At 52.3% G+C, this 25,593-nt stretch overlaps 2 protein-coding genes and 1 long non-coding RNA gene across 4 annotated transcripts; 1 reads left to right on the top strand and 2 right to left on the bottom strand.

Moving 5' to 3' along the window:
* Positions 1 to 674: 674 nt before the first annotated feature.
* Positions 675 to 11,034, bottom strand: LOC104913683. Its single transcript, XR_002120647.2, has 6 exons — positions 10,540 to 11,034; positions 8,986 to 9,059; positions 8,515 to 8,584; positions 5,350 to 5,447; positions 2,651 to 2,932; positions 675 to 2,011 (listed from the first exon to the last, which is right to left on the bottom strand). It is a non-coding gene; the product is annotated as an uncharacterized LOC104913683 (long non-coding RNA).
* Positions 11,034 to 15,322, top strand: SLC2A6 (solute carrier family 2 member 6). Of its 2 annotated transcripts, XM_010720971.3 has the most exons (10): positions 11,034 to 11,347; positions 11,742 to 11,904; positions 11,984 to 12,190; positions 12,765 to 12,864; positions 13,089 to 13,300; positions 13,444 to 13,596; positions 13,745 to 13,853; positions 14,061 to 14,234; positions 14,498 to 14,643; positions 14,728 to 15,322. In XM_010720971.3, the coding sequence occupies exons 1-10, from the start codon at positions 11,247 to 11,249 to the stop codon at positions 14,893 to 14,895; spliced, it is 1,533 nt and encodes a 510-aa protein (XP_010719273.1). In that variant the 5' UTR covers positions 11,034 to 11,246; the 3' UTR covers positions 14,896 to 15,322. The 2 variants fall into 2 exon arrangements, with proteins under 2 accessions (XP_010719273.1, XP_031412083.1); XM_031556223.1 differs by having other exon boundaries at positions 13,745 to 14,234.
* Positions 15,323 to 15,469: 147 nt separating this feature from the next.
* On the bottom strand, positions 15,470 to 25,263 carry CACFD1 (calcium channel flower domain containing 1). The gene is made up of 5 exons (XM_003211297.4): positions 24,872 to 25,263; positions 20,796 to 20,868; positions 20,302 to 20,427; positions 20,110 to 20,217; positions 15,470 to 19,693 (listed from the first exon to the last, which is right to left on the bottom strand). Exons 1-5 carry the CDS (start codon positions 24,993 to 24,995, stop codon positions 19,600 to 19,602), a joined length of 525 nt encoding a protein of 174 aa, XP_003211345.1. The 5' UTR covers positions 24,996 to 25,263; the 3' UTR covers positions 15,470 to 19,599.
* Between the last annotated feature and the right edge of the window lie 330 nt (positions 25,264 to 25,593).

Here is a 25,593-nt window from a genome sequence, read left to right as displayed (position 1 = left end):
AAAAAAGTGGAGAGAGAAGGAGAGAACACAAGGCAAAAAGATAGGAAGGATGGAGGCAGGTTCTGCATCATCCCAAAAAGATCTCAGATCCCAAAAGTGGATGACAGCACACATGCTTAACACCTTCTGTCCCGAGCAGTGCACTGCAGCCTGAGTGGCTCCTGTGCAAGAGAGGCCCAGGCACAGCCCACATGCTGAAGGCTCCAGTGGGATCTTTCCTCCAAGCTCTGCTCCTTTCCCTGCTTCCTTCTTTTTATCCTTTCCAAACTGAAGTGGTCCTAAGAAAGACTGAGGAAGGTGACACAAAAGCTGCTGCTGGCAGGATGCTGCTGCTTGCTGGGAAAGGAAGCAGAAAAGAAGAAGTGAGAGTGCATGCATAGGGAGGAGGAAGATGGCAGCAGATTCATTAGAGACAGAAAAATCTCCACTGTCCACTGTTGGTGCATGAACCCAAGCAGCATGATCAAAGCAATCCCTGCAAACCAACACCACTACGGTGGGTCCACAATGCCACTCACAGGTCCTTGCTGCACAGCATCACCCCCAGCCCAGCTCTGGGCTCTGCCACACACAGAGCCAGGGCATTCAGCCCAGGTGGCAAACACCTGCCTGCAGGGATGGGGCTGAACGGCTGCAAGAAGCTGCCTGTGACCTCCAACAGCTGCACCCTGCACATCTGCACTCCATGCAGCCTTCTCCACAACCTGCATGCTCCCAAGCACTGCAGCAGTCCCCAAGGCAGCACTTTGCAGCACCATGAACTGTGCAAACCCCAAACACATCCTTATCTCCCACGGACATTGGGCACGCAGCAGTTGGTCAGGGAGTGACGGTGCCTGGCCATGGGGAGCTGATGCAGAACAGCATTCAGGAGCCCAGCTCTGCGTCCAGCCGCTGTCCCGAACCCCCACCCATCACTGCATGCTGAATGTGGGCCCCATCTCCACTCAGTGGCTCGGGCAGCCCAGGCTGCATGCGCCAGGAGCTGGACTGACCCGTGTCCGAGGTGATTAATTTATCAGGCTTTTGGCACCCACTGCTCCCCGCCAGAAAAACAATATCCCAAATTCCAGGCCCTCCCGCCCAGCAGATGTGTCTGCACTGAGGGCGACCTTTCCAGCCCCACTCGCAGAAGCTTCTGCCTGTCCTCATGTCTCAGTGGGGTCTGTGCGCTGCCACAACACAACCGTGGATAGGATGGGACAGGAGGGCAATGGATGCTACTGGGCCCAGGGAATAACAGCACCATGCCTGCACCCTATGGAGACACCTTGAGAGCACGCATTTGACCTTAGCAGATGATTAAGGCTTCATTAAATTTGCATTAATCTGTAGAATCAAGGAGTTACAGCAGATTTTTACGGGACACGGGCACAAAGCCATTGGGGCTGGCAGTGGGGATTGGACATGGCACTGCTGTGAGCTCCAGAGTGAGCTCTACTGCTCACTATTCCCTCCTCTAAAAGTGAGAACTAAAGAGTGCAGTGATCTCATCCCGATGCTGCGGGGTGCTGGGGTGTCAGGCAGCCAAGGAATGGGAGAGGACTTCCTCCCACCTCCTCTGCCTCCCACAGCCTGGGACTCAAGGAGCCATCCGTGGGGACATCTCCTACCCTGACATCGATGCAATGGGACAGCAAAGAGCCTCCAAAAAGGTCACCAGCATTTGGAAAAGACTGGAACTGGACCCCATTGCCTTGGAAGAGGTTGGAGTTGGACCCCGCAGTCCTCTCCTCGAAGGAGAAGTTTCACAATTCATCCCGTTTGTTCACTGTGGCATTTTCATCACAGTAGTTTGACTTATGCAATTACATAAAAAACATCTAATGAAATCTCAGTGACACAAAACATGAACGTTTATATTGGCCTCCCCGTGCCGCGGAGTTGATCTTGGCCGGGGCATCCAGACAGACATTCTGCATTCTTCAGAGATTAAGCACTGAAATGCTCCGGAGAAACCCAGCTGCCTTCTCCCCCTGCAACCGCGGCGCTAATTCCAAACACATGGTAGCTGTCCGGGGAAAGGGGAACACATACATTACACACACACAAATATCGCTGTGTCTGCGCCGGGCGCACGCGGCCGCGTCCCCATCACCATCCATCCCCATCTGTAACACAGCGAGAGCAATGCCAACAGCTCAGCGAGTGAAATATGAAGGAGAAAAGGTGCTTTGGGAACATGGAGTGATGGGAAAGGGTGGCACAGCGCTGGGGGTTGGGCTTGAGCTGTGCCCATGGTACCTCTCTGTCCCCCCTTGGGTTTTCTGCCCCTGTCTCCATTCAAAATAAACACGGCTGCGAGGCTCTGGGCAATGAAACTCGTTCCTGGTTGGGTTCCACCTTCCCCCTTTAAAAAATTCTTCTGTCTCCCGTTGAAAGTCAAGCTGATCTTTAACCAAAAGGAAAAAGGAAAGAAAGAGGAGCGGAGGGATTTTTTTTTCCAAGCAGCAAAGCCCACAGCTCGCGTGCCGGAGGCGGGGAGGGGCCGGGTAGGACCCGTGTGTGGGGCAGTGCAGAGCTGTCAAACCCACATCCCAGTGCCATAGGGCTGCAGCAACATCCCTGCTCCCACTGCAGCAGCTCCCTGAGTTCATACCCAGGGCTCCTGCAAATCCCCACTGAGCACCATGCAGCTCTCTGTGCCCACCTCAGCTTGGAAAACTCCCACGGAAAAGCATGCTGTCCAGCAAGGCTGTCCTGTGTCCCAAACACGTTGGATCTGCTGATCTGATGGATGATACTGAGGTGATAAAGGTGCCAGCAAACCCAGCTGAGGGCTGATTTCACTGTGGGCATCGCAGGGTGAAGGAGAGTGAATGCTGTCCAAAGCTGGCTGAGATTTGGGGTTGGCGTGGGGAGAGTGACCAGCATCAGGTGACAGGGCCAGGTGTGGCCACTGTGTTCCCGCACCACATCATCAGCTGCAGCCCTTGAAAAAGCACCAAATTGTTGTTTGCACGGATAGGGTGTGCAAAGTGCAAAGCCCACTGGGGTCCCACCAGCACCACAGGGTCCCCTTGGGCACATGTGGGAGCATCACCACCAGCACCACGTCTCTCGGTTCCCCTGTTCTAACAGCAGAACCTTTTGGACAACCGACAGACCATCAGCAAAACAAGATGTCAGGGCTGCAACCACTGCTGGCCGGGGCTCAGCCGGGTGTTGGGAGGGATCCAGGAGCAAGGGGGGACACTGAGCAGCCCACAGGCCCCAGCCCTTACCTTACAGCTGGGTGCTGGGAGCTCCAGACCCACCAGGGCAGTGGAGATAGGGGAACGAGGAGAGGGGGAGAGAAAGAGAAGGAAGGAGGAAAATAGCCCCTTATTCCACTTTCATCAAGGAAGCATCCAGCCGTCCAAAAAATTTAATGTTGTATTTTAGCAAGAAAAACAGCTGTTGTGGTACTTGAAGGCCCAGCATATTTTGGCCAGGGCTGCATGTTGTGGATATTGGCTGAGTCAAGGTTAGCTGTTAAAAGGCAGAAATTCTAGACCCATACAAAGAAACATAGCGTTCCTTCGTATCCAGATAATATTTACTCCCAGGGCTGCTTTGTTTTGCTTTGTTCTCCCCTCTGGAGAGTGGCCAGGCATTCAGCCTTGCTGCAGGACTCATAGCAGAGCATGGGAGGGGGAAGAGAAAAGCATTAGGAAAAGATGGGGAGCCCCATCTTGGCACCCTCATCTTGGGCTCTGCTCATCGATTTTTGGCATTGCCTGGCTTAAAGAGGTCATCGCAGGGATTTGCAGGACAGTGAAAACACCCCAGCACTGTGGGTGTTCAGGGGTTCAAATGATTCCCTATAGTGTAGCACAGAGAATGAGGACCGTGAGATGATGATGGCTTTGTGCTCAGTGTCCCCAGGCTGTGTGCCCTCAAAGCTCTGAGCACTCAGTGCCCCTAGCTGGGAAAGGTGCTTGGGGAGAAGCATTCCTATTGCATGGAAATGAATCTCCCCCCAACCCCCCAAAAAAAAAAACCCTAAAACCCAAAAATGGACATTGTGAAATTGAAAAATCCACCACGGTTTTCAGCTGCCAAAAGAATTTTGATGGGGAGCCCAACTCCTCCGAAGCATGGTTGGTTGCCTTTTTGTTTTCAGCCCACTTCCCTTCACCCAAAGAAACATAACTCAAAGGAAAGCATCAATATAATGCTTTCATCAGCCACCGCGGCGGGGTTGGCTCGTCCTCCAGCAGACAGCTCCGTGGCAGGGCTGGCTCTGCCGACAGCCCCATTTCCCAGCACTGTGTGACATCCCAAGCACTGGGGACATGAGGACAGCACAGGATACCGGCGACCTCAACCCCAGTTCGATGCCACACAGGCTGTGGGTGACTCATAAAGCTCAGGAATAAAGCAAAGCCATTGCCCTGAGACAATCCCCCCAGCGCCTGCCAGGCTCTGCAGGAGCCATCCACGCCGTCTCTCTGTGTTGGCACCGATGTTCCCCCACTGCAGGACCACCGCTGGGCACCCCAGGGTGTCCCTCCTGCCTCCGCCCTGGCGCCTGCCCAAAGGCAGAAGCCACCAAACCCAACCCCACAGACTTGGCCAACTTCAGGCGCTTGGATGGAGGAAGGCTGTGGGTGAAAAGGGGAAAAAAATGGGGAAAAAAAAAGAAGAAGAAAAAAAAAAGTCCGAGGTGGAACCGCAATGTTTATAAAATGGGTCACTGAATTATACATAAAAATATTTTCCTTGTGGATGCAATTACTTCCTGGACTTGTTATTCCACAGATGCTTAAGTTCGCCTCAAGCAACTCCAATAAATGCTTTACAGTCTGCTAGATCAACAGTAGCAACACTGGAGTGAATTGAATAGCACTGTTTCAAATTTGTCAGAAAACCACACAGTGTTTTCATGAGCACGTTTTAGAAACCCAAACAAAACGATTCCCAACCATCATGCTCCCTCTCCTCACACTTTTAATGAGTTTCACATGAGCTCTGTGCAGCAGGCAGGGCACTGGGGGCTCCCCGAAAAGCACAGCAGCACCTCTCCAGCCTTTCCCATACAAGCCCTGCTCCTTCTCGCTCCCACATTCTCCAGTCTCATCCCGCAGGACCCGGTATGCATTTGGGATGTGTAGGGCTTAGGATGCTTTCCCAGGGGAAATGAGTTTTGGGAGCCTCCTGTGCATCACCTCCGCCTGCCTTAGAGGTGAAGGTGCTTTAATGCATGCAGCACATCCTGATCTCCAAAATCTCTGCACGACCATTACGAACAAAAGAAAATATTTTGTGTGCTTCCCATGACCTCGAATGATAAAGCACAGGGCACCAGGGGACACAACATGATGACAGGGCAGGGTCACTTACGCCAATAATACAGGTGAAAATTACCTAGGAATGTTGAAGATGTGCAGGCAGCTGTAACACCATCGTCCTGTTCATAGATGGCCAGTGGAGCAGAAATGCCTCTTCATATCTCCAGATTCCATCTGCAAGATTTTATGAGAGGACAAATGGGTTCACAGAATCATTGAACATCTCAAGTTGGAAGGGACTCATAAGGATCTTTGGGGTTAAAAGGTTCCTGTGAAACGGGCTCACAGAAAGCTCCCTATCCCCTGCTCTAAGGATGCAGCCATTTTCTGCTCCCCCTGACATGAGGATCCTAGCTCATCATTTTAAGACAAGATGTAGAAAGGAGGTTCAGTCTGGATAGCAGGAGAAATTCCTGATGAGAAAGAATGGTGCTGCACTGCACAGCTGTCCAGGGAGTGCTGGGGTCACCATCCCAGAGGTGATCCAGAACCACAGAGATGTGGCACTGAGGGATGCGTCAGTGGGCACGTGGGGTGGGCTGGGAATCTGAGAGGCCTTTTCCAGCCTTAATGATTTTGTGATCTTTCCTTTCTACTTCCCCATGCACCACAGAGCCCGTCTCCAGCCACCACTAAAAACACCCAAAGCCCCAAATCCGGAAGAATCCAGGAAAAAAGAAAAAAAAGAAGGAAATAAGAAAACCTCATGGCCATGGTGGCAAGTTCTTTACAAGCCCTCCCAGTCTGTCACAGGTGGGAAGCACCGTGCCTGGCTTTCCCCAGCCCTGGGATGGGGACACATGCTGCCCACCGCACAGCTTAACCCCAGGGCCTCAGGAGGGTGCACTGGCATTTTTATTCGGGATTAGGTCCCAGCACATCTTAATTTTCAATTCAACAGCTGCTGAAAAGAAACATAAAATAAAACAAGCGCCAGCGCCGGGTCCTGCCCACGGCCCCGAATTAGCCACAGAAAAACGTTAACATTCCTGCGCTGGCCCCCAGCCAGGAGACGGAGCACTTCAGGAGACGGCGGCGGGCACAGCGCCGTGCTGCTCACAGCCCCCAGTAGGTGGAGGTGGTTTGGGATGTGGGACAGCTGGGGACAGCCCTGGGCACGGCCCCCCGTTGCTTTTAGTGCCATAAAGCGCTTTAATTCCCGAGGAGAAGAAGGGTGGGAGATAGCATGCGGGATGAGAGGTAACGCATCCCACGTGGTGCTGCTGTGGGATCTCACCCCGGCTGAGCGCTGGCCACAAGCTGGTGGTGTCCAGATTGGAGGGATGCAATGGTTCATCTGGAAACACCATCGCACCCAAGTTGGGATGAACGTACAGAGGGCCAAGCGCAGCTCCTGAGCTCCTCGGAGCATCCCCAGCACCCCGTGCCACCCCCAGCCCCACTGCGGGTCCCAGCAGCTTTCAGCCCCATCCCGCAGCCCACACGGTTCCACGCTGCTGGCACGCGCCCTGGCACCTCCCCATCCCGCCATCCGCTGGAGGTGCAGCGCCGGCGGGGGCTGCAATCTGGTCCTCATTAGGAGGAGCAGACAGCCCAGCGCGGGAGTCTGAGCGCTAATCTCCTTTCCAGTTGGTATCCGTCAGCAGATGTACAACAAGTGGTTGGATACTTTAGAGGGCATTTGTGTGACATAGGCTTTAGCTTTTTTCCATCCGTGGGGATAAATGGCCAGGGCTGAGGCTTTGCCGGGCGCACGCGGAGCTGTGCTGGTTCATTTTACCCAACGTCTTTCTTGGAAGAAGCGGTGATGAAGTTAACAGCCCATGAGCCATAATTGGCTCACATTAAATCGAGGAAATGATCTGTTTTGTTTTGCCCTTTAAAAAAAAAAAAAAACGTTAAATTAAAAACGGCACAAAAAAAAAAAAAAAAGCACATGGCCAAGGAAAGAGCAGGCAGCAGCTCTCAGGAATTTAGGGGGAGATTTGTGTCCTAAAGAATAACGAAATGTAGCCTGTGCCATCAGAGAGAGCAGCTTCATTCCAAAATGTTCAGCCCAAGATGCCCACAGGCAAGGGAAGGGTCTCCAAAAACCCCAAATGGTGGCCCCACAATGGGCACCACTTCAGAATCCATGAGAGCAGCTCAGTGAATTAAAGTGAATACCTAAAAGCTTTGTGTATAAATACATACACGTATACATTATGTATACATACCTTTAAAAAAATTCTTTATGGAAGTTACGCTTTCCTTAATCTCATTGCCTCTCAGCCACACAGGGTACCAGGAAGCTTGGCGGTTCCCTAGCACAGCTCTGGATATACACAGTATTGCTGACAGCAAGTTTTCTCTTCTTGCTGTTTTTCATTTTCAGTCCCCAAGGATAAGCCAAACACAGGCAGATCATCCTCCCAAGGCTGCAGCTGGACAAAGCCGCCAGGTGTTGGGAGGGAAGACATCCACTCCCAAAAACCTGCCATGCAGACACTCCTGCAGCCCTGTTATCTGCTATCTCACTTCCACCTGTTCCAGGAATCATGCTGGATTAACCCAGAGAAAAACCCATCAAGCAGAAAAAAAAACAACATTCCAAAGAATCACAGAGCCACGAAGGCTGGAAAAGACCTCTCAGATCCCCCAGCCCACCCCACCAATCCCACTGCCACCTCCCTCATTGCCACATCTCTGTGGTCCCTGTGCAGGCTGTGCCCCTATCCTGCTCTCAGTAAGGATGTGGATAAAAGGCAGCACCCATGCTGAGAATCACCACATCTACCAGCTCAGCCCTGCTTCCACATCAGCCCAGGTTGGAAGTGGGACACCAAAACCCTGTTAAATAGGAGTGGGATCAGCAAAGCCTTTTCTTGGTGCAGCAACCAGCAAAACCCCCAAACCCAACAATCTGTGAGCTTGGGTGTGCTGGCGATGGGTTAACAGCTGGATGCGGTGATCTTAGAGGTCTTTTCCAACCTTAACGATGCTATGATTTTCCAATACATTCATAGTGAGCATGTAATATTTTTTCAAAACTACTTATCCTGTTTTTTTTCCAACACATTAAACAAATGCAGTGTTTAACTCCCGAGCCCACAGCACTCCATCATCCAGTTGTGTCAGAGCAGAGCAGATCCTGCCCAGCATCCATTCCTCAGTATATTAGGCAGAGTTATTCTCTTGCTCTGTGTTTTGATACTTACAAAGCCATTACCATCTCTTGCATGCACATCCATCATCAGGGCTTCAAACTCCAGAATGTCCCAAAAAATTATTTTCCACTCACCAAGCAGCCTGCCAGGCTCTGTTCTTCTACTCTCCGTTGCTTCATCCATCGAAAGACATTTCAGCAAGTTCTGAGTCCAACCAAATAAACAGATGGCAGCCTGAGAAGGTGCTGATATTTTTTCTGAAGGGGGGGGAGTGTGGTGAAGGTTAGAGTAGAGAAGAGCAGACTTCTATCTGTCTGCTTGGAAGAGCCCTGCTGGGGCTGCAGACACCAATGTCCATTTGGAGCAAGATGCACAGGACCCCATGTTGTAAAGCCCTCAAGCTTGGGCCTGGTGGGCTCCACGGGGCACAGTACTGACCCCAGAAATCCTCACCTCCTCACCTCCTTCCAGGCCCCCAGCACAGCTCTTGGAGCCCACAAATGCCATTCATCCACGTTTTGCATAGATCCCATTCACTACCATAACTCCACATCGCACCAACGCTCCCCCAAATACCCACCCAGCAATCACCAGCCCAGACTTACAGGGAAGATTTATGAAGGGATGCAGCTGGTTGAGTGATGGAGACGGATCTCCTCGAGGAGTGACTGATTTCTCCCTTACAAAAGGGATAGAAATTAATTTATGAACTTGGTTAGTCAAGTTGCCAAGTGGCTTTGATGCCGTTTATTTTTTTGCACATGGTCGTGATCGATTGCACAGCTGTCAGAGGGGGGAGGAAGATCCCATTGAGTCGGAGCAATGCATCGCTGCAGCCGAGCAGCCAGCAGCTCTCTGCAGCACCAGATCACCCTTCGCACAACCCTGGCACTGCTGGCACAACACGACCACCTCATCCCTCTCCGTGCCACCCTTGAGGGCTTGGAGCCCCCCCCTCCCCATGCCATGGCCAAACACAGAGCCCATCAGGGTTGCAAAGCACCTTCTTTCACCCTTGTTGCGCTTTGGTAGGACCTACAGAAACGCAGGGAGAGTCACAGAGAGATGCAATGCTGCATGCATTGCTCACCAAACATGAATTCAGGACCCCAACACATCACCAAGGGACCCCCGCCTCCAAGGACACTGAGGGACAGGCCCTGCCCAGCAGCTCAGCCCCGGCTCGCCGAGCCCAGGCCAGCAGACAGCAGCTCCCCCGTGCTCGCAGCGTTACAGGTGCTTGGAGGGTTTTCAAGACACGAAGTAATTTCCTGCTTGAAGCAGTTGACAAATCTGCACAGCAACTGGATAGCACTTCGCCTTTCAGAGATCCGACTGCTTCAGGGCTCCTCTCCAACGTGCTTTTTTTTGCCCCAGATAGAAGGGAGGAGGTTGGGTTGAGCATTCCTCTCTTTCCTCTGTCCAAGTTCAGGCTTAGGACAGACACCACATCCTAAACGAGCTCTGCAGTAACCACAAGCAGCAGCCACCTGGCCGGGAGGTGCCTCGCACCCCCAAGCCTGGGGGGGTCCCAGCCCCATCCCACCACTGCCAGTCTCATTACACTGCATAGCTCTGAGAGCTCCAAACAGCAGAGAGCACGAACAGGACCACGTGGGGGAATTAAGTTAGCACATAAAGGCAGCACTTGCAGATTTGCCACAGTCTGCATGGTGCAACCAACAGCAGCACTTCCTAACCCCCACAGTCCTGTGAAGGACCACAGCCTTGCACAGAGCATTACCACCATGCATGCAACAGCAATGACTGACAGTGTTTGCAAACACAGGGTGTGGGGAGCAACCCCAGATCAGCTGCAGCTGACAGCATCCCACGCTCACTGAAAACCATTGTGGCAGCCCTGTGAGGACCAACACAGCCCTGGAAATTTTGGGGATGAGCTGTCCTACTGTATGGGGAGGGGGGGATGCTGAGACAACCTTTCTTGCTACAGGGAATTCAAAGTCTCGAGTGGCTGAGTCAGCTGTGAATCCCCAGCATCAATCAGGCACTAAATGCAAAACTTGGTTGTTGGAGAACAGGAAGCAGACAGTACGGAGGGAAAATGCTGTGAGCTGAGGCAGCAAGCTCCTGAACCACCACCAGAGCTCCCTGTGGACTTAAGGTGTAGAAACCACTGCAGTAAAGCCAATACTCACCCCTCTCTCCTACAGAGTGAGCCTGGACCAAGCAGCCCTCAGACACCACAGCTACTCCAGCACTGTGCTGCTGCAGGTCTCAGGGAGGGGGCACTGCCAGCCTCCAGCAGCTGCTCCCACTGTGCCAGAGCTGCCCTCCCTGCTCCATCTTTATCAGTGCTCATCATTGTCCTCAGCTGCTCCCTCACATCCCCTGGGTTCACCTCCATCTGTTCTTGGTCCTTCCTCTGTTTTATATTGTAAAACCTTCCAAGGGCAGCTCCTATGGATGTAAATCACACCAGCAAAGAGAAGCAACCCTCAGCTGTTGCCGGTTCCTCAAGGGGAGTGCCATGACCTCAGCAAAGGGACTTTCAGGTGAACAGTTCCTGCAGAGATCAGCCCATAAACATTCAGTCTTGGTGGTGTTTTCCTGCCCAGGAGGGAGTGCCAGATGCGTGCTGAAGGCATGCAGAGCACCATCACCTCCCCTCTGCCTCTCTATCCCAGCCCAGTTCCAGCTCCAGAACTTATCCGGGCATGAGCTCACAAGACACAGATTTCCCTAATCAAGCAACACTGGGTGACCTCTCCCCTTTCGCTTTCAGTTGCTTCTTCCTCTCAGGCCCCTGAAACCTCCTCGAGCATCCGGCCCTGAGCACAGCAGTGCCTTCGCCACAACAGGCACTGAGCATACCACGACAGGCACCAGCTGCGTGGCCACCACCATGGAGCCGAGCGTGCGGGAGCCGCTGGTGAGGAGGTCAAGCTCCTCGTACCACACCTTCCCTGAGACCATCAGAAGGGGGCTGGACAAGGAGTACCTGCAGTAAGTGCCAGGCTGCGGCTATGGGGCTGGATGTGGGGTGGCCATGAACCTGGATCTGGGGTTTGGGAGCTGCGGGTGGGCTGCGGCCCTGCGGTTGTGGTGAGAGGGAGCTCATCCTGGTGCGAGGCTCACGGTGCTGAGATCTGTCTGGGAGAGCCGTGGCTATGTGGGCTGTGGGACACAGGGTGCTGCTGTGGGGTGGTGGCAGGGAGCTCTCTGGGGCCGCAATGCTGCCCGCTTCCAGCTTCTGCTTTTCTGTTTGTTGAACTGGCTGAGAACCAGACGGCTCAACTGAAACGCATCTATGGGGGAAAGCTGCAAAAGAGTGAGCTGGAGTTTTCATTGAATGCCATAGAGGTGTCCAACACATCCTTCTTGCTCTGCCCACCTCCAGGAGCCTCAACAACAAGCGGCTCTACATGGCAGTGTTTTCTGCCGTGCTGGGGAATTTCAGCTTTGGCTTCGCCCTGGTTTACCCCTCGCCTGTGATCCCTGCCCTGGAGGCTCACTCCGACCCCGCGCTGAGGCTGGACCGCTACAGAGCATCCTGGTTTGGGGTGAGGTGTGGGACCGTCTCCACTGGGGGGATACAGAGAGAGCCAGGCTCCACCAAAGCCCCTCTGTGTCTCCCTGCAGTCGGTGTTCATGCTGGGGGCGGCGGCAGGGGGGCTCAGCGCCATGCTCCTCAATGATCACCTGGGCCGCAAGCTCAGCATCATGTTCTCAGCTGTGCCCTCCGCCGTGGGATATGCACTGATGGCCAGTGCTCAGGGCATCGAGATGCTGGTGCTGGGCCGAGTGCTTACAGGCTACGCCGGTGGTGTGACGGCCGCCTCCATCCCGGTATGTGTCCTAAGAGTTTGTGCGATGGGAGGTGAGGTGGAGCTGAGTCTGAGCCTGGGGCCTCATTCTACTTTGGAGACATCAGCAGAGCTTCAGGGCTGTGGCTGTGCCATAGAGGATGGGGGTGCTAGAGGGGTTGGGGAGGATGCCCCAGGGTAGTGGTCTTGCAGCACATCTGTCCCCATTCTGCTGGGCTTTTCTGGGCCACAAAAAGTGGAAGGCAGGCAGGTCCTTGTTCCTTGCTCTGTTCCTCCACAGTTGTTTCCTCCCTTATTTACCAGACTTTGACCTCATGTCACTTACAGAGAGGAAGGCAAAAATTGAGCAACCCTTGGCTGTGTCTTTCCAGTCATTGGAGTCTGAGCACTCCTCCCACATTGGGGCAGGGATGGGTGCTGCAGGGCTTCCCTGTCCCACTGCCAGAAACAGCCCCTCCGTGTTCCCCTCTCTAAGGATGTTCCAGCAGCTTGGGATTCCCCATCTGAGCCGTGTGACTGCGAGACACCTGCAGGAAGGTTCTGTTCATTCTGGCTGTGTGCTGTAGATCAGCTAAGTGTGTGCTCTCCTGCTCCAGGTCTACATCTCTGAGATCTCCCACCCTGGGGTACGAGGCATGCTGGGCACGTGTCCTCAAATCATGGCAGTGCTGGGCTCCCTCATCCTCTATGCGCTGGGCAAGTATCTGGGTGTGCAGTGGGAAGGCAGGATTGTTCCCTCACTAGCACAGGGAAGTGGTGGAGTCACCATCTCTGGTGGCAATCAAGAACCATGGAGATGTGGCAACTGGGGACAAGTTTAGTGGCTGCGGTGGGGACTGGGGCAGGACTTGATGATCTTAGAGGTTTTTTGCAACCTCAGTGATTCTATGATTCTCCTCTCAACCAATCTGGCTCTGCAGGGCTGCTCCTGGACTGGCGCTGGCTGGCTGTGGCAGGGGAAGTGCCTGTGCTCACCATGATCCTCCTGCTCTGCTTCATGCCCAACTCGCCCCGCTTCTTGCTCTCCCAGGGGAAGGAGGACGAGGCCCTGCGCTCACTGTGCTGGCTGAGGGGCAGGGACACAGACTATGCCCAGGAGTACGAGCAGATTAAGGACAGCGTGAGGAAGCAGGTGAGGACTGGCCTCACCTCCAGGATGAGATAGGAAAATGGAAAAACCCAGCCTGCTTTGGGCAGCTCCTGAGCTGCTTTTTGTGTGTTGAAACAATGCTAATGTGTCAGCTTTCTGGCTTTGCCCCCACCCCTCCCCTCCAGAGCCAGCGGATTTCCCGTGCTGAGATCAAGGATCCCTTTATCTACAAGCCCATCCTGATTGCTGTGGGGATGAGGTTCCTGCAACAGCTCTCTGGTGTCACCTGTGTCCTCGTGTACCTGCAGCCGATATTCAAGAAAATGGCCGTCATCCTGGTGAGCCCCTGGTGCAGCCCAGTGCCCTGCCACCAGAGATGTCTGCCATGTCCCATGCAGATCCAAGACCCCGACCCTGCAGCCTGTTTTGAAGCACCTGGTTGGCAGGTCTCCCATCTCAGTTTCCCAATCACTTTTGCTGTTGCAGAAACCAGAGTACGATGCAGCTCTCGTGGGCCTGGTACGGCTGTTCTCAGTGGCAATCGCTGCTGTGTCAATGGATAAAGCTGGGAGGAAGATCCTTCTCTTTGTATCGGGTATGTCTCTCTCAGTGTGCAAAGGAATCTTTTCTCTAAGGATTTCCAGTGGCTTTGTGAACGTGCAGGAGTGGAGACTTCCACCATGCAGGACTGTGGAAGGGTGTTTTTCCTGTGGCAGAGGCTCAGCTCCAGAGCATCACATGCAGAACCATCACACAGATTGCTCTCCCTTTCATCCTTCTGTGCTGTTGCATCTCTCCACAGCTGGAGTCATGATGGCCTCCAACCTGACCATGGGGCTCTACATCCACTTTGTGCCATCTTCTGAGAACGGCACCATTGCCAACAGGACCCTGGGGAGCCTTGCCAACCCTCCTGCTGAGCCCATCCACTACATCACCCTCATCCCCCTCCTGGCTGCCATGTTCTTCATAATGGGTAGGTGCACAGAGCAAGAGCCCAGGGCTGGGTATGAGCCTGGGGGCATCTTTCTCCTCTTGGACAAGATGATAAGGAACAAAAAGATCTGGGCTTGTGGCTGAAAGGGACACATACCTCCCTGGCAGGCTAAGATGGCATCTGAAGTCATTTTCAGAAAGGGTGGAGTGTGTATGGTGGGGAATAATGATGGACTGATCGAGGTGGGATTGTGCTGTGCTCACCTAATGGGCTCTGAAGCCTCATGACTTTGTCCCCTGCAGGCTATGCCATGGGCTGGGGGCCCATCACCTGGCTGCTGATGTCAGAAATCCTCCCTCTGAAAGCACGTGGGGTGGCATCAGGCCTCTGTGTTGTCGTGAGCTGGCTGACAGCCTTTGCCCTGACCCAGCTCTTCCTTGGGGTTGTGGTGAGTACAGCCCTAGAGGCATCCAGAATCTCTTCTTTGGAGTCCCTGCACCAGCTCACGTCTGCTTTCTGTCCCGCTTTCCAGGAGTCCTTTGGCCTCGAGGTGCCGTTCCTATTCTTTGCTGTCATCTGCGCTGGGAATATTTTATTTACAGGCTGTTGCGTTCCAGAAACCAAACGGAGATCCCTGGAACAGATTGAGGCCTTCTTCAGAACCGGTCGGAAGTCATTCTTGAGGTCGTTCAGGAGGTAGGAGCTGCTGGCTGCACCAGGACATGTGCTCAAGGGCTAGAAAGAAAAGGGTTGCGCTGATAGAGGTGGAGCCTGGAGATCTCTGCAAAGATGGTGTTCCCCCAGAAAGGGGAGAGAACAGGCAGCAATGACTATATTGCTTTGGATGTTGAAATTGCCTGCTGAAGCTTCTAAGATATTCTCACCCCAAGTCATTTAGCACCACGTATGGCTCTCCATGCAGCACATCAGCACGAGCTATAGGACCACATAACAAGCAACAGGCTGGATGTAAAGTTGTCCTGGAAAATACCAGGTGTGGCTGTGGACACAGAGCCACCCAAGCAGCCCAAGAGCCCCAGGCTTTGGCTGCAACAGAGTTAACATCTACCGCTGTTCTGGCAAGCACTCAGCGTGTAGCTGCAGGAATAAAACTGTTTTGCCTCCAACTGCAAGATGTTGCTTTGAATTGCAGAGAAGAGCTGCAGGTGGGATGGGAGAAGCAGACAAGGGCTGTGAGGGGGGGATCACAGCATCCTGCTGCCTCCCAGGTGAATCTCACTGCTTGAAGTCTTCAAAAAAGGCAGAGCCCAATACTTTGTATAAAAAGCTGCCACATTTTTATTGCTCTAAAAACATGTTACACTAGAAGCCTAATGAACAAGACCAACCACAGTTCACAAAGAAAACTCGGGACAAAGCACAAAGACTGGGAACAGACAGACATTCAGCTGTAGTGCAAGTGATTCCCTGCAGGAAAGACACAGTCGGTACAGACAATGCTTTGTAGTGGGGCAGGTCCTTCCCTCCCCAGGGTTTTACAAAGAAGGAAGGTGGATGTGCCTCCATCACAGCTGTGTGTAGAGCGTCCACCTCCATGACTTCGAGATTTCACCTGCATAGTTAGTAGCAAATTGCTCTTACCCCTTTCCTGATGTCCTGTGTGGTTAAGGTCTTATTTTAAGTAAAGCACAGTGCAAGAGGTGGTTATGGCTGTGAGGAACAACTGGCCTTGCTGAGAATTGCCTGACCTGGCTCTCCCCAGAGGGGCAAAATGACATAACAACGTGCCCTGAGCCTAGAGATCATCTGCCCAAGCATTTGTCAGTCTGCTGAAATGCACAGGGCAAGCTGAGAGTTGTGGATAAGCTTGTATCTTCCCTTCCTGCCAAGGAATCAGGAGGCAGTGCAGAGTATGTGACTGAGATCTCAGGAACTACTAACTACTTTTAGATCCCCTGCAGCAGGAGGTGCATCTCACCTAAGAGATGTGCTTCATCACAGGATTAATTTAAAGCAGCCAAGGACAGAGGAAGAGAGATGGGCCAAAATCAAAACACAGAATTTTCAATATTAAACTCAACCTTTGCATGTGAGACCCATTTCCAGAAAGATATCCAGTCCTGGCTGGAGCATGACTGTTTTTAAGCATGGCCTGAGATCTCAAGAGCCTCTGGTTTCCACTGACCTTCAGCAGATCAGGCGCTCTGGCAGCCCTGTCCTACAGCATTCTCCTCCTCACATGGCTATGGACCAGGTCTCGATATCCTCACTTCAGTGAAACCTTTCCCTGCAGACAGTGGATGTTTTTTCCTGAGGAAAAAGAAAAAATGACAAAGATGAATTGAGCTTCTCAGGGCCAAAGGAGGAAATGCCCAAATATGAATCGAGGTTGGGCTCTCCAGGTCCTGAGAGAACCTCGTTGGAGAAGTATTTGCTGAGTGACCTTCTTTCTTCCATAGAGAAAGTCTGAGGGGTTTTGCTGCATTTGGAGTGAGAAATCACAGTGGCTCTTTCCAGAGGTAGAATGGTCTTTTTATTCACTGCACACACAGAGGATCAATTTGCTGTTACAAAATCAGCTGCTGCTCAGAGCAGCAAGGTGTGGGCATACAGCAGAACGAGAGGTTCTGCTCTTTGCATGCCCAGTGGAGAGCCCTTGGGGAACCTGGAGCACATATGCACAAGTGCAGCACTTTTTGCGACCAAGCGGAGCAGTTGCACGCTGTATCAATGTGCTTGGTAAGAGAAGTGCACAGCTCAGACAGGAATGGTGTAACAGTCCATTTCCAAGTGCGCATTTACTGCCAGTACCCAGCTGTCTTTCCATACTCACTGCAGTCAATGTATCACCTGCTCCTGAGGTCTCATGTAACAAAAATGCTGTCCCATTCTCCCCTCAAAGGCCTCTCCGAGACCTAGCAAGCAGTACCTCATCCATGAATGCCCCTTAGATGCACCAACAAACCTGGGACTGAGCCTACCAAATCACTACAGTGGTGCTTTTCACTTTCTTTATTCTTGCACAGCTCCAAGCACCCTAATGGTGCCTCTAAACACAACTAATAACCACCATGTACTGTGAATGGGCACATTAACTACTGTGATACTACTACTCTAAAAGTCTTCCTATTGCCACAAAAACAGCCTCTCACTCACACTGAGGAGAAACCATCCATTAACACTCCACCACTCCTGAAAGCCATGGGTGCAGCATGCAGACTCCACCAGGCTGTGGCCACAGCAAGAGCAGCACCTGGTTTGTGTTCTGCTGCACCACAGCCAGCAACAGTTCCCAGGGGCACCCACTGCAGATGTGCTCACCTTGCTACTGCTGCCTCTGTCTGCAATGTTCCCCTACCAAATGCTACTAAACTACTGAAAACCCCCTGAAATCAAATGTGGGTGCTCTGCTCATTGGGCAGGGTGCTGCTCTGCAACCACTCCACAATGCTGCACATGGATGCAAGGAGCAGAGAGGTCTTGGCTACTTGGTACCTGCACTCCCCTCATAGCAAAGGCAGCACGGCAGGTTGCAGTCCCTGCACACACGCACAGATAGAAAGCCAACACCCCACATACTGCACACAGCCAAAGGACCAGCCCAGAGCTGGGGGGCTCTGAAACAGCAAAACTTTTATTAAACCACGTTGCATCTGGGCTGGCAGTTCTGTGCCCCAGACAAGCTGGTGTCAGAGCAACTACAGCACGGAGGCCCGGGGGGAAAGGGCTTAGCACAAAGCAGCTGCCCAGCAAGGCCCTGCGTGTGCAAATCAACCCGCACCAGATTCCTGCCTGGTGCAAATCTTCACACCTCCTTGAACTCCGGCAAAGAACCAACAAGGAGCACTTGCTGACAGCTTAACCCCCTGGCCTCCAGGGACAGCACTGCTCCTGCTGCAATGCCCACATGCACCAGTTTCTCAAACTGCAGCGTGACCCCTGGCACCCCAGTAACACAAAGGGGATCCTGAGGTGCCAGCAGGCAGCAGGCATTGGGCCAGAGCTGCTGCCTACTTCCACTGAGCACCAGGCCCAGCAAGGAGAGCCATCTCTCTCAGACAAAGGGATCAAAGGACAGCATGCTTTCCAGAGACCTCTGAAATGAGATGATGCACTCTGAAGAGTCTCATCAAAATACTGAAATAAGCAGAAATAAATTATTCTCCCTTTTCCTAAGTAAAACAGCTGGCAATCACGTAAAAACAAATAAATTAACCCCTCCCATCCCATCCCCCAAAAGAAATTGTGATGAGAGGTGGGGGATCTGGGCCCAGTGAGCAGTTCTGTTCTGCCTCAAACAAAGCAAACAGAATCAGCACTGCTGATGGTGCTTGGAATAAAGCAGCACCCCACAAAAATGGGATTTTCCTGTTTGCAAAGCAGGGATTTGCCTCCTTCCCATACAAAACCAGCCCGGGACTGATGCAAAAAAGCATGAGCTCAATGAGAAAGGCCATACAGACAGAAGCCAAGGGCAGGTCCCACGCTCAGAACAGACTGCAGGAGCAGACACAGGAAGTGAGAGAACAGAGCAGTGTCTGTCTGGGCTCAGAGGGGACTCACTTGCACATCAGCAACCATCCCACCTGCAAAAAGCCTCCGTTTGCCTCAAGCAACACAATCCTTTTTCAGCCTTGCTTCTCTTCTTCGCCAGTAAAAGAGTGAAGCTGAAGAAAAGTAGCCTTATTAAGACTACATAATTAATGCTTATAATTCAAGTAAATTGCATTATCTGCCTGAAGCTGTATCCAGAGAAAGGGCAGACTGTGCTTCTCTCCTCTGGAGGCATCACTGTCTTCATGCTTGGCTTTTTTTTTTTGCTGGAAGTCCTTTACTATGCAGAGATGCCTCCAATGGCTGACCTAACTGGACCCATATTAAAACCTGCATGATGAAAAACACCAAGTGCAAGCATCAGCAGGTACTGCTAAACACTGCATCCTCGTTTTATGCCCGGAATGAGCCACTCCAGAGTGTGCTGCATTAAATGTGTAATGTGCAGCAGCACCCTGGGCATGAGACCTCTGGAGCCAAAGAGCTCTAAGAGCAGTCCCCAGAGAGTGTGCTGCCCACACACAGTCCCCAGCAAAATGTGATGGGCATTAAAACAGAGAAAGGCTACGTATTTAGGTTTATACAGCAGCACTCAAAGGGCCAGCACCTCTGCCAAAAAAAAAGAAAAAAAAAAAGAAAGAAAAAGAAGGACCATGAGATATTTGGTTCTGAGTGGCAGGAGGAAGGAGCAGCCAAAGCACTGAGGTCCAAGTGCTGGTGTGTGAGGAGGGCACAGCCCACCCCAGCCCTGAGAGCTCCAGTTGTTGCTGTAGTGTCCAGGGAAATCATGGAGTGACAGAGAGGGGGTGGGCAGATGGAAGGGCAGAGTGGGTTTCCAAGTCTTCACCACCATCTCAGGGTCCAAAAGGTCACCCAGGGCTCATGCACTTCACAGAGCCTGTCCCTCCAGGCACCCTGTGAGCTTCTCTTCATCCATTTGCTTCTGCTGCTGGTGGATCCGAGCATAGGAAATGGCATCTCCCCTGCAGAGAGAAGGGACATCAGGGTGACGTGAGCACCAGGCACCTGTCGGATCAGTGCAGCACACAGTACAAATGTCTCCCAGCTTGTGCCAAGGCCTCTACATACCAATTGACAACAGGAATGAAATGAGGCTTGCTGGCCCTCCCCAGCCTCACCCTTGTTGGGACACGAAGGTTTTCCTGAGGCAACTTACACTGAGCTCCCAAGGAAAAGCTCAGAGGTTCAGCAGACCCCCAGACCTTCTTTCACCGGGTTTTGTTTGAAGAGAAAGCATGCCAGCAGGGACATATCCTGCAGCAGCATCCAACCCAAAAGCATGGTTGATACAAGAGGAAAGCACAGCCTTCCTTAGAGCTGGGGCAACAAATGGGGCAGGGCTGGAGGTCCCTTCCCCAGACAAGCAAATCTTTCTTACTTCTTTCCAAGAGCTGACAGGCCATAAAGCACCCCGGTCGCAAACGCAATGGCATTTCCAAAGAGCGTGGTGAGCGTCAGGCTGAGCATGACAGGGAACACGGCCATCCTGGAAGAGAGAGACAGCCCTGGGGTGGCATGGGGACACAGCACCCCACACACCCAGCACGCCCGGCCCTGGCAGCATCCTCACCCACAGTAGAAAGCAGCTTTCTGCCAGGCCCGCAGCTTGTCTGCCCTCGCAGACACGGCGTTGGCGAATTCGATGAACTGGCAGCAGAATGGAGCCTCACACAGGAACAGGACGAAGGCGTTCAGCCTCCAGGGAGAGCACATGAGAGTTAGTGCTGCCCGGAATGGGGTCAGCCAGCCCCCAGTCCCACTGATGCTCCAGAGTGGGCAGAAGCATGTGGCAGGGCTGGAACCTGCTTCATTCTCTCCCATTCTTGATAATTCCCAAACCTTGATCCTAGATTCCAGCCACAAAAGGGGTGGGGAAGGGGGTAGGGAGTAGAGAGGGCTATGAATAAAATAAAAAAAACACCCTGTCTCCGCCCAGCTAGTCAAACAAGACCCAGCGATTCACAGATAGCAGCATTTCACTCCAAATCCCCATGCCTCACTTCATAGAGCCCAATGGACAGAACCTCCCTCCCAGCGGAAACAAAGAACAGAAACTCCACTTACATCATCCACACACCGGCTGCTATGTTCAGTGGGTTGATGGTAACACAGTTCCAGAGACCAGCAACAGCGCAGGCTGGGAAAGAACAGAGACTTTCATTGACACAAAGAGCAACCCAGTGTGCAGTGAGACCAGGCTGTCACTTCTGAAAGATAGGGTTTTCTGTGCAAAGGAATTCCTGCTTTGTTCCAGGATGAAGAAAGAGGACCCTGCAGGCACACGTCTGAGCAGCACAGGGAAAAACTCAGGAAAAAAAAAGAGAAAAAAAGACTTGCAGCACCGAGGTGTTAGGACTGAAAACAGAAAAGGAGAGGTGAACCCCATCACAGCCACACTCTCCTAGTTCTGTTCATCACTACTAGAGATGGGCCAAAAAAAGCCAAGTCTGGCTCTCCACGTATTCAAATGGAAGTGGATGCTGACTAAAGCAAGGCTCAAAATAGCTCTGTGCTCCTGAATTTGTAATGCAAGGAGGGGAATCAGCCAGCAGCATCCACACACCTACCTCCTGACTCATTAAACTTGCAAAGCGTTCCCTGCACTTGATATGGCTGCTCACCCAGGAACCTGATTCCCCAGTAAACAACAGCACAGCACAAAACACCAGCTAAAATCTTACAGCCTTTGAGCTGTCCTGGTACGTAGAGCTGAATAATGAAGAGAACAAGCAGCATGTCTCTGAGAATGAAAGCAGCCTGGATGCAGAAAGTTTATGTTCACACGTGTTTTGCTAAGGGAATCCCTGTGCAAGGCTGCTCTGAGCAGTTCTGACCTTCACATGCCTGGCACACTTTTGCAAGATTTCTTCTAAGCAGTCACTGCTGAATCCTCAAGGTTCCCTTATCGACCATACTGAGAAACAGAGCTGCATGCTTAGGACAGGACAAGTGTGAGGTCATCCCACAAGCAAGCAGACTCATATTTCTGCAAAACAGTAATGACACAACTCGTATTTTTTAAAGGATTCTTAGGTCTATCTCACAGAACTCAGGGAGTCCTACAAGAGCAAGGTTCTAACAGAGCAGAAATGCCAGAGGACATGCTGCCAGCCATGCTCCAACAGCATCTTTCATCCTCCCATCACAAAGGGACAGTGTCAGTGTCCCCACTCTGCAAGGGGAAACTGAGGCACGAGGTTGGGATGATTGCTCACAGTCACACACGCAAACAGCTCGAGAGTTGGAAAAGTAAGCAAGCAGTACTGCAGGGAGCAGCAACAACATGTGGAGTTTTCTAACTCTTCTCTCTGATGAATGAACCCTAGGATGCTCATGGAAGGAGAGCTCAGGATTTTTGTCCTTAGTCGTTTCTTTTTTATTTAGTCAATCAGCTCTGTTTTGTCCTCAAACACCCCAAAACGACCCCTGAGCAATAAAGTCCTTGCAGGAACCCCAGCTAAGATCTCATTGCATTTGCCAACGGACCCAACAAGCCTAAGCCGAGCAAGCCCCTACGTCAGCACAAACACCAACCAGAGGGGAAGGAGTCAGAGCTTTGTAAGCACAGGAACACTGCACTCGATGGTGGTTGCCAACAGCCAGAGAAAATGATTTGGTGACCTTGGCTCTCCTCTGCAGCACAACACATCCTGCAGCAGCCTGGCACTTCCTGGTCCTGCTGGGCGGTATCAGCTCCTGCCTCCATAACCAAAAGGGGACGGAGCTGCCTGCTCAGTGGCTTCTTTTTGTAAAACAAAGGCTCAGAAGAGGCATAAAATTTAGATAATGCTCGATGGCACGTAAGCTATGGAAGACAGTCCTGCCATTTGTTTAACTGCCATCCCATCCCGAAAGCCCTGGGGAAGAACAAATAACTGGGAGCTAAAACGAGGAAGAAAAAAAAAAAGAATACCCCCCACAAAGACTCTATTCATTCCAAGCAGCTGGTCACTGTCTTCAATGCAAGTCTATTTTTGCTCCTGGAGCATTTTACAAAAGCCACAGACTCTCATCTTTTAACAAACGGGAACAGACAGGGGAGAAGGGACTCAGCCAAGGTCACCAACCAGTCTGTGCAGGAGCCAGCAGCAGATCCCATGTTTGCCTTGTTCCTGCTCCAGTCCCTGCACCTTTCTGACTTAATCCTATGGGCCACAGGTGTTTGCAAGCGCCAGGCGTTGCCTCCCACTGCTAACAAAGTTTCTCATCCTTCCTGTGGGGAATTTTTCATTGTTAGAAACAACCCAGCTCTGCAGCAGCCACAATCCAGCTGCCCAAACTCCTTATAAATGAGTTCTGTTCCTTCGTAGAAACAAGAGGCAAATTGCAACCTCGCCAAGCTGTTAGCCATTCCTTGTTCCAGCTGTCCAGCTCCAGCAAGGTGACCTCAACACGGAGCGTGTTGCGGCCTGCACTGCAGGACTGCCTTCTTCCATGGCATCTATTTCCCTGCTCCTAACAGCAGCCATATCCACAGCTGCCATGCTCTGGACAGCCCTCGTGGAGGTTCCTGATGCTCTGAACTACTGGCAGCCTTGTGGACGGCTGCTTCGCCCAGAAACACCCACAGATGTAAAACTCTTAGAAAACAAGCCAGGAGTTCTGCATAGTTGTGAACAAAAGGTTGTGAAAAGAATCCAAGGATAACTCAGCTGCTTCGAAAGCTGAAGATAGAGGGGAAAAAAATTGATTTCAAAGTGCTGTGCTGCTGCTAAGCCAGGGTTGTGCTGCTCTGGCACATGGGGTGGGCTGACAGCCGCCATCTTGGGCTCCTCACCCCTCATCCTCACACCATGAGGGTTAAGGCCACATGAAGGGTGATAAGATTCTGGTTGCAACCCTAGCCCATGGCGAAGCTGCTGCTCTGGGAGCTGCCCTCCGATGAGTCCCATCCAACCTCCTGCCTCCATTACAGGTGTGGGGCTGGAGGGGCCTCCACCACAGGCATGGGGCCCATGGCCAGTGTGTTTCACCTCCTAAGAGTGGCCCTGCAAAATCTTTTCATGCCTCTTTCAGCACCTCAGACATAACACAGTGAGAGCAGTGTCCAGCCACAAAGGACCACAGGAGGCTGGGTGGAGATGCCTCAGGGTACAGGGCTGGGTAACAAACTCCACGGCCTGGTTCCATCAGGTGGCAAGGCACAGAGGAGCTCAGGACCAGCTGAAACGCTGCAGCAGAAGGAATAACTGACTGTACTGGCTGAGAAATACTCTTGTTTTAACACTCAAGTCATAGACCCAAAGCAGAAGAAGTTCTCCATCCTGCACTCTGCAGGAGATCAGACTAAGCAGTCATAACAGTCCCTCCTACTTTTAAGAGCTATTAATCTCCTCACAGAACACAGCTGATTCCTGGCAACAGTGCAAAAACTCTATCCCTGGGAAAATTTTCATCAGCACCAGGTAATTCCCAGCCAGCCAATTCGCTTCGCTGTGCACTGTCTCCTGTCTTCTGCATGTCCAAGACTAAACTCCTTAAAAAACAAATAGTGAAAACCAAGTTTGTTGTTTGCCTTCAAAAAACACAGCCAAGGCCCCTGTGATAAACAGCAGGAGTAACGGGAAACATGTTCTGACACTCAGAACAGGGAAAGAAAATAAGTGGAAGGAACACGCAAACACCTGACAGTCCAATAGGATGAATCAAATCCCGTGGCCCCAGTTCAAGCCCTGCACCTGACCCTGCTGAGCCTGGTGCTCGCCATAAAATCGTTGTCTGCTTTATCTGCCCACAGTCCTCCCACAGGACTGGGGTTTGGCTGCTGCTCCCATCATTCCCGGTGATGGGAGATGATTTTTATCCAAGAATAAACTCGAGGATTTGCAGATCCCCCCAGTGACGTCCCTTCTCCCAGGTGCCGAAGTTCAGCAAGTTCAGCAAGCACAAAGCACATCACTCATGCACAAACTAAAATCACCCTGCTTCAGACGTGCCCACAGCTCTTCCTTCTGCCCGAAACACAGCAAAATACACGTGTAGAAAAGTAACAAACCTGCAATCCCAAATTATTATTTCTGGGCCCGCCTCCCCATGCACAAACCTAACCCAACGACCGGCAGCACGACCCCTGACTTACGCTTTTGCATGCATGAGCAGAGTCAATGGGGAATTGCTGGCTGTAAGGAGGGGATACTTACACATGCCCCCGATGACCCCGGCAATCCTGCAGAGCCACCTGTACCACCAGGTCATGCCATCATCAGCGGAGGAAGATGCTGGCTCAGGGGCTGCTGCTTGGAACTGCTCATCCTGAGAGCTCATGGCCTCACTGCTGCTGGGGGGTCAAAGGGCAGCTCCCCGCTCCCCACCTGAGCCCCAGCAGCACAGGATGCCTTTCTAGGTGACACCCCCCCCTCCAGCAGGACCAGGAGATGGCCCCTAACCCAGCCCTGCTGCTGCTGGACCTCTCCTCGTACCCCCATACAGGGCTGGGCCCCCAGGGCTGACAATAGAGGGTTTCTGACCGCAGCAGCGATGCCAGCGGCCGTGGGAGCAGCCTCCACGTCTCCCTGCCTATTGCATTGTGGGTCCCCTCCTCCAGCAGGGAGGGCTTTGATGTCACGCTCATTAAAAAGCCAGTGGGCAGAGCCCGCGTGTGCATATTCATTGGAAGCAGCAGCCTGGGCGGCATGCACACTGCTGAGAGCTGGATTGCTTGGGGTGGCCGCTCCGTGCAGAGCAAGGGCAGATGACTGCATGGGAATGCAGCAGCAGTGAGCCCCAGCATCTCCTCCCAGCCATCAGAGCAAGCTCTGGACACACAAACCACTGCACGGAAGTTTGGTCTGGGCTGATAATGCAGCTCCTTTCCCCACATCACAGAAGGAGGTGGTGAAGGTGCCTCATTTCTGAAAGTTGC

The sequence above is a fragment of the Meleagris gallopavo genome, chromosome 19 (assembly GCF_000146605.3).
Source record: "Meleagris gallopavo isolate NT-WF06-2002-E0010 breed Aviagen turkey brand Nicholas breeding stock chromosome 19, Turkey_5.1, whole genome shotgun sequence".
In the NCBI taxonomy this organism is placed as follows: domain Eukaryota; kingdom Metazoa; phylum Chordata; class Aves; order Galliformes; family Phasianidae; genus Meleagris; species Meleagris gallopavo.
The sequence above is the reverse complement of the archived record's forward strand: the minus strand, read 5'-3'. Positions and strand labels throughout refer to the sequence as shown.